Source organism: Mus pahari, chromosome 5 (assembly GCF_900095145.1).
Source record: "Mus pahari chromosome 5, PAHARI_EIJ_v1.1, whole genome shotgun sequence".
Lineage (NCBI taxonomy): Eukaryota > Metazoa > Chordata > Mammalia > Rodentia > Muridae > Mus > Mus pahari.
Window position 1 is genome coordinate 17,655,865 of NC_034594.1, and position 8,707 is coordinate 17,664,571.

At 40.0% G+C, this 8,707-nt stretch overlaps 1 protein-coding gene across 2 annotated transcripts in view; it reads left to right on the forward strand.

The window, feature by feature from the left end:
• The window catches only part of Vwa3b (von Willebrand factor A domain containing 3B), a 154,125-nt gene that overhangs the window by 5,322 nt on the left and 140,096 nt on the right, over nt 1-8,707 (forward strand). The window contains exons 2-3 of one of the 2 annotated variants that reach the window (XM_029539034.1): nt 959-1,190; nt 6,896-6,990. In XM_029539034.1, the coding sequence (XP_029394894.1) occupies nt 1,076-1,190; nt 6,896-6,990 (210 nt within the window). In that variant the 5' untranslated portion in view covers nt 959-1,075. The remainder of the gene's footprint in view (nt 1-958; nt 1,191-6,895; nt 6,991-8,707) is intronic. The other variant, XM_029539035.1, reaches the window with a different exon arrangement.

An 8,707-nucleotide genomic window follows, 5' to 3' on the forward strand; every position in this document is an offset into this window, starting at 1 on the left:
AGAGAAACCCTGTCTCAATAAACCAAAACAAAAAAACAAAAAACCCAAAAAAACAAAAAACCCAACCAACCAACCAACCAAACAAAACAAACAAACAAAAAACTGTCTTGCTGCCACCCAGTTATTGATACAATTGGTGGACCCTGGTCTTCCAAGATTATCCTTGTTCCCATTCTCAGCAGCACCCCCCCACACACACACACTTGTGGTGAGCAGGTTAAGATATTGTATTACAGTTTGGAGCAGTCTCTTCTTCTTGTGTAAACTAGCTATATTTAGACCAGTTGATATGAATTTAATATGCTGCATATTGCTTTGAGTCCAGTTGATCCCAGAACAGCTGCTTCCATCAGCTAGAACGATGAAGTCCAATTTTTGACAGAAGCCTCAGAAAGCGAAGCATCCAGAGTGTAGACCCTTGTGTTCCAGTGTGGCCGAGTGGCTGCATCCAGAGTGTAGACCTTTGTGATCCAGTGTGGCCGAGCGGCTGCTGAATGCCATTGCCTCCTGGTTAGCTAGCCCACCCCAGTCTTTTATCTTCTTTATCCTTCTTGGGTTCAAAATATTCTGTGTAAATATAATTAGCATGTGGATGTGCAATGTGGCTTATGGGGACAGGGTTTATTTTTCAAAATGGAAGAGTCTTGTATTTTTCTAATTATAAAAGTAAAACCCCACTTTCAAAATGTCCAAATAATGCAAAAACTGAGACACAACGGAAAAGGCAAAATTGCACACATTTCTACTGTAGTAGTGTGTTTTATATTTCTAGATGTTTCACAGCATGAGTATATGGATAGCACTTGGTAGTATGCATCTATACTGTAAGTTTAATGGGTAAGCGCAATTCTATTTCATGAGTATACCGTATTTTATAATAAGTCAATCTCAATGTTGACGTTAGATCCCCACCCTGCCCTGTTTTCAGGAGTCCTGAGTTTGACAGTTTTCCTTTCAGGTGGCCCCTTGTGACTCACGGTCTTGATTTAGAGATGGGGGAATCAGGATCACATTTCCATATTGTCTCAGAGCAGTAGGCACAGAGGTGGGAGCGACTGAACAAGACCAGGACTGCATGGCAGAGCAGAGTCTCCTTTCATCGGAGAGATGGCTTCAGCTGCACGGGCTAAAGAGCAAGAAGCTGACCTTGAAGCAGATCTTATCACAGATCGGATTCCCACAGAGTGAAGGTACGGCGCTCCCTGACAGCCTTCCATCAGGCAGGCTTCCTCAGCCCTTCAGAAACCACGGGCCTCTGCACTTGCTTGGACTCCACATCTCTGTCAGGGGGACAGATTGCAGATGCTCTAACTCAGTATATGCACATCACAGAGGAATACAACTGCAACTATGCAGTACTGCCTCACTTCATTCGTGTATGTGTATATGATGTGTGTGTGCATGTGTGTGTGTGTGTGTGTGTGTGTGTGTGTGTGTGTGTAGGCCGGAGGATGATGTCACTGCTTTCATGACTAGGCTGGTAACCATCAACATCCAGCAATCTTTTGGTCTGCTTTCTCCCACTCTCTGCAAATATAAATGGACTGGATATTATGAATGTAACTCCCACCTAGTAACTTTTGTAATTGTCTCATATTTGTTGGACTGGACATTATAAATTTAACTCCCAATACTGTTCATAATTGCTTTTCATTTGTTCCTACTGTATGTTGTTTATTATCATAAGAGATGGAGCCTTTTCTTTAGACAAATCTAGGCCTACAGCTTGTAAATAAAATACCAGGATTTTGTGGCTAGCTAGAATAAATAATTCATTTGCATAAATGGTTTCTTTTCTTTTCTTTTCTTTTCTTTTCTTTTCTTTTCTTTTCTTTTCTTTTCTTTTCTTTTCTTTTCTTTTCTTTTCTTTTCTTGCTGAGTGAGGTGGTGCATGCCTTAATCCCTGTACTTGGGAGGCAGAAGCAGGTAGATCTCTGTGAGTTCACCCTGGTCTACATAGAGAGTTCCAGGACATGAGCTACATAGTAGGCCCTGTCTCAAGCAAAACAAAACAGCAGATGAACAAATTGAAAATCTAAACCAAAAATACTTAAATTATATTTTACTTATTTAGCTGGGAAATGAAGTATATGACAGCCAGAAGACAATCTGTGGGAACCAGTGCCCTTCCTTCATCTGTAGGTCCTGGGGCCCTCAGGTCCCTGAGCTTGGTGGCAAGTGTCTTTACCTGCTGGACCATTTCTACAGCCCTCCACTTGATGATTGATTGATTGATTCATTTATTTATGAGACAGGATCTCTCATTATGAGAAATGTTGGGAACTGTCCAGGTGAACAGCTGTCTCTATCATTTGTATAGTTTGGAAGCTGTGCCTTTGTGCTTCCTGCAGACTCAGGTAATATTTAATTCCTCTTCAAATCTCTGACAGGGTTGAAGACTAATTATAGTCTCACAATTAAACTCAAGTTGTTTAACATTAAAGATGTTCTAGATTTGAAAAGATGATTTTATGCAAACTATAAGGTATGATATACATTGATAATGTCCAATCCATCAATTTTGTCAGTGTTGCTACATTACTCTAACATCTACCCATACTTAAGGAGTTTACTATTTTATACCTGAATTATGTTATGATTTTAACTTGCATTACCATCTGAAAGCCACACTTTCAAATCTAGATCATCTTCCTTAGTGCTAAGCAGCTTAATTTTGATTATGAGACTATTATACTCTTCAACCCTGTCAGAGATCCAAGAACAATTTAAGTATTACTTGAATATATAGGAAGCATAAAAACATAGCTCCCAAAACTTAAACATTTTGTAAAGACAGCTGACTACCTGGACAGTCCTCTGTTCCTCAAAACGTTGGTGCATCTGTCTTCAACTTTCTGGCCCCCTGAACCATCTGACAGACCTTAAGTGTAGCAGGAATTATTATGAAGGACTATGTTACTCTGTCTTGGCAGAGCTAAGCTGCCGACTATCCTGCGTCTTGTGTCCTTTCCTGGTCAGTATTCTTTTGTCTGCAGATGAATTAGTGCAATTCTTGCCCAGTGGCTAACTTGTCACAATGGGAGCAACTCCATATGGAGGTTATGATGTTTAATATCTTTTTTGAACCATGAAGGGGTTCCTGTCAGGAGCAGACATGTCTCCTAGTCAAAGTTTCTATTAATAATGAAATGATTTTAAATGTCATCATCTGTGGATTTCTGTTGTTTTTGAAGACTATCCATGTATGTATAGTATATCTGAACTATTCAACCTTGACTACTCTTAGCTCTTTCTTTCTTTCTTTCTTTCTTTCTTTCTTTCTTTCTTTCTTTCTTTTTTGGTTTTTTTTGAGACAGGGTTATTTCTTTCTTTTTTATTAAACTAACAAAATTTATTTTAAAATATATACAATTCAGTATTAACATTTTTTAAGTCATCAAAATAGTTTATAATAGTTAAATGCCTCTTAAATATACATGGTATCTTTTGACGCTAAGAGTAATATGCACTCAACCAGTTTTTAAAATCTATTTGGAGCTGGACGGTGGTGGCGCACGCCTTTAATTCTGGCACTTGGGAGGCATAGGCAGGCAGATTTCTGAGTTCAAGGCCAGCTTGGTCTACAGAGTGAGTTCCAGGACAGCTAGGGCTATACAGAGAAACCCTGTCTCAAAAAACAAAACAAAACAACAAAAAAATTCTATTTGGAACATTAAACATTATAGAAGTAGAAAAAGAAATCTTAGGATGTCCTCTGTGAAAGGAAATTGTGACAAGTTCCTGACTAGATGAAAACTGTTCCATCTCCAAGGGAGAATACACAGCATGAATGTGGTTTCATAGAATGAATTGGGTAGTGTTCCTTCTGTTTCTATTTTGTGGAATACTTTGAAGAGTATTGGTATTATGTCTTCTTTGAAGGTCTGACAGAATTCTGCACTAAACCCATCTGGTCCTGGGCTTTTTTCTGGTTTGGAGAATTTTAATGACTGCTTCTCTCTCTTTAGGGGTTATGGGACTGTTTAGATAATTTATCTGATCTTGATTTAACTTTGGTATTTGGTATCTATCTAGAAAATTGTACATTTCGTTCAGATTTTCCAGTTTTGTTGAAGTTTTGTAGTAAAATCTGATGAATTTTTTGAATTTCCTCAGTTTCTGTTGTTACATCTTCCTTTTTATTTCTGATTTTGTTAATTTGGATACTGTCTATGTGCCCTCTGGTTAGTCTGGTTAGTCTGGTTTATCTATCTTGTTGATTTTCTCAAAGAACACGTTCCTGGTTTTGTTTATTCTTTGTATAGTTCTTTTTGTTTCTACTTGGGTGATTTTAGCCCGGAGTTTGATTATTTCCTGACGTCTACTCCTCTTGAGTGTGTTTGCTTCTTCTTGTTCTAGAGCTTGCAGGTGTGTTGTTAAGCTGGTAGTGCATGTTCTCTCCAGTTTTTTTTTTTGGAGGCACTTTGAGCTATGAGTTTTCCTCTTAGGATTGCTTTCATTGTGTCCCATAAGTTTGGGTATGTTGTATCTTCATTTCCATTAAATTCTAAAAAGTCTTTAATTTCTTTATTTCTTCCTTGACCACGTTATCATTGGGTAAAGCATTGTTCGGCTTCCATGTGTATGTGGGCTTTCTGTTGTTTTTGTTGCTATTGAAGAGCAACCTTAGTCCGTGGTGGTCTGATAGGATGCAGGGGGTTATTTCAATCTTCTTGTATCTTTTGAGGCCTGTTTTTCAACAGATTATATAGAGAAGGTACCATGAGGTTCTGAGAAGAGGGTATATTCTTTGTCTTAGGTTGAAATATTTTATAGATATCTGTTAAATCCATTTGGTCCATAACTTCTGATAGTTTCAATGTGTCTCAGTTTAGTTTGTGTTTCCATGATCTGTCCATTGATGAGAGTGAGGTGTTGAAATCTCCCACTATTATTGAGTAAGGTGCTATTTCTTAGGTATTTCTAATTGAATAATATTGAAAGCACCTTACTATAATTAAATCAGAATCTAATGTAACCATGAGTTTACTATCTGGTGCTTAACTTGTGTTACTTAATCATCCTAAACAGTTTATAATAGCAGCTATCAGAAAGACTGGGTCTAAGCCTTGTATTCTTAAATCACAATGCCTATTCACGAGTAACAATATTAATTTCAAATTTTATATTAGTATAAAAATTTATACAAATGCACACATTAAATCTGTATCAATATAAAAATTCCGTACCAGTGTAAGAAATTATAACTTCAATTTTGCACCAATTATAAAGATTTCTACCAGTGTAAGATTATGGCTCCACAATGCTTTGTTTAAAAATAAATTTAGCAACCCATCCCATATATCTAATTTCTTTTTTAAAATGTATTTATTTGTTTGTTTATTTTATATGAGAACACTGTTGCTGTCTTCAGACACATCAGAAGAGGGCATAGGATCCCATTACAGATACCATTATAGATGGTTGTGAGCCAACATGTGGTTGCTGGGAATTGAACTCAGGACCTCTGGAAGAACAGTCAGTGCTCTTAACCACCAAGCTACCTCTCCAGCCCCCATTCCTAATTTCTTTTTATTTTAAAGATTTATTTAGTTATTATATATAAGTACATATATAAGTACACTGTAGCTGTCTTCAGACACAAAAGAAGAGGGCATCAGATCTCATTACAGATGGTTGTGAGCCACCATGTGGCTGCTGGGAACTCAGGACCCTGGAAGAACAATCAGTACTCTTAACTGCTGAGCCATCTCTCCAGCCTCCTAATTTCTTATAATTTTACTCTAAACCCCCTTTGTCCCTTCAACTCCGCTTCCTTTTACCTAGGAAAGAAAGGGTAGAGAAGAGGAAAGGAAAGACATAAAATCCCCAAGTTTAAGCTCTCTATTTAGTTTCCTCCCTGTTCAAAATTAAGAACGTTTCCAAATTATCCCTTAACTTGAATGATGTCGTCATCATTCTAAAGATGTCTCTGAGAAGTCTTACCTCGTCTTCTTCCACCATCACAGCTCATCCTGAGAGGCTCTGTGGACTCTGACAGATCCATGAAGGGTTGGACATGCACTTAGGTAGTGCTATATTCCTGTCCAGTTTGGACTGGTTCTGACACACAGAGCGTGCTAGGTAGACTATGTACCTAAATGTTTGCACAGCTGAGCAAACCACCCAGTAATCCTGTGACAGGGAACCCAGTGTGCATTTCAGCTGGCTGCTGAGCTGTCCACAGACCTGCCCCTCTCAAGCCTCAGCCAAATCTTGTGATGCTGACATCACTCTGACATCATGCTTGGGTCCTCTGGATCGGTTACTTGCTCAGTTCATTTCACCTGAGCAGTAGGTAGTCCCTAAGTTGAATTTTTATATTTATTTATTATGCTTGGCTAATTAAAAAAAATTCCTCTTGAAATTTTGTTTTGAATGTGTGTGGTGTGGTGTGCTTGTGTAATGTTCATGCTTGTGTGGGTTCAGGTGTGCTTACGTGTGTGCATGTGTACGCCCATATTTTTAGTTTATTGAGATGGTCTCATATGCATTTAACCCAGGCTGGCTTTGAACTCCTCATCCCCCTGCTTCCACCTCCCAGGTATTGGGATTACAAGGGTGTGTAACATGCGTGCCCATTCCCCCCCCCCCAAGTTTTATAAACTAAGTCCAAACCTTCAGTAAGACTTAAGGTATTAAGCACGGTTTTCATGTTGTGATTTTGAGCTTTGCCTCAATTGTTCTACCTAAAAGAAGCAGAAAATGAATTCCAACCCACCCCACACGATTTCCAAGACTTCTGCATGTCATAAGCACTTATGTTTATCATAGTTCCTGAGAGACTTTATGACTTAGGACAGAATACAAAGCATTACAAATTATTGAGAAAAATGTTTAAAAACCAGAGAGTCTTTGCTGATACACCATTTTGATTGTCTTTATAAAAATACAGATTATGTGACTTCTTTGAGGAGACTCGTGGCTTCTCGGTATGCTGATGGCCTGTTCCCACAGATCTACACAGCAGAAGATGGCAGACTATACAATGTGAGTCACAGGTCCCCCAGTCCCACGGAAAGAGGCTGCGGCAACATTAAGGTCTCAGGGGCTAAGTGGTGGTGGTGCACGCCTTTAATTCCAGCACTCAGGACACAGAGGCAGGGGGCTCTCTGAGTTCGAGGCCAGCTTGGTGTACAGAGTAAGTTCCAGGACAGCCAAGGCTACAAAGAGAAACCCTGTCTCAAAAAAGAAAAACAAACAAACAAACCCTCCACCAAACAACAACAACCACAACAACAATAAACCAGGGGCCAGAGGGATTCCCATTTCCGGTTTTCTTTTGGGCAGAGGCAGAAGAATGAAGTTATTGTTGAGCAGCTGGGGAAGGAACCCGGAAAGAGAAGTGTCCAGAAAGCTCTCGCTCAGAAGAAAACCATTTATTTTGAAAATGACGGTGAAAATAGTCAGTATGAGAGTACTCTCCGAAGTCACCCAAGAGACAAATGGAGGCTGTTCTTTCCTGCCAGAGCCAGGTTGGACGAGGGACAGCGCTGGCAGGCAGAGAGCTCACTCAAGTCAGGCTAGGACCCACAACTGAAGTCTGAAGTCTTGTTGGAGACACACCGCTGAGCGCCATTGGGACTATTATTCCCTTGGAATCTGTAGGAGGCGCTCCCAGGAGCCCTGTGTTGGTCAAGATTGTCTAAAGGAAGAGGATAAGTAGAAAGAATATATCTATTAAAAGGGGATTTATTACAGTGGCTCGCAGACTGTGCTCCAGCTAGCCTAACAATGACTACCCTCCCATTGGAAAGGCCAAGAATTCCTAGTTGTTCAGCCCAGGAGACTGGGTGTCCGGGTCTGGTGCTAGAGTAGCTGTGGATTCCTAGAGGATGCCGGGCTTCAGTCTCCATTGTACCCCTGAAGGAGTAGGCGCTAACACCAGCAAAGGAATGCCTCAGTAACAGGGCATTGAACTTGCCAGTGAGAGTGAGGGCAAGCAAGCAAAAAGAAAAAGCTTCCATCTTTATGGCCATTCGTGTGGGCTGCCTCCAGAAGGTGTGGCCCAGATTTAGGGCGGGTCTTCCCGTCTCAAACGATCCGATCAAGAAAACCCCTCACAGGAATGCTAAGGGACTTGTTTTCAGTTGATTTCAGAAGTGGTCAAGCAGACTACTATTATCCATCACAATCCTTAACAGATACTTGGCATGCACGGTATTTGCATAAAACCTATTCAATTCTATATGTTATTGCTAGATGATTTATAATACCCAACACAGTATAAATGCTGTGTGAATACGTCTTATATCACATTGGATAGGAAATAATAACACTAAATAACCTGTTCATAGTAAGTATCCATGCAGTTTATTTTTAAGTATTTTCTACCCTAGGTTGGTTGAATCTGTTGATAGAGACTGTATTTAATAATTTAAAATTGGACCTCTGGGTTTGGTGAACTAGAGCTGTTTTAAACTGGTCCACATTAAAATCACCACAGACCAGAGGTGTCTTTGCCCACATAAACCCACTGCCACGTCCCCTGAGATCTTTCTGTGACTTTTCCTAGATCTACGCGAATGGGAACAACCACGTGCTAAACCCCAGAAAGGGTCCATCTGAATCTAGCCCACTGAACCAGAGTTTATAGGGTTTACTCAAAAGGGCACGAGGGACTCAATGGCAACTGCATCACTGGGGAAAAGCTCATCAGGAAATAGTCGCACAACAGTTTCATGCCAAGGGCCCTGAAAGCTGAGGT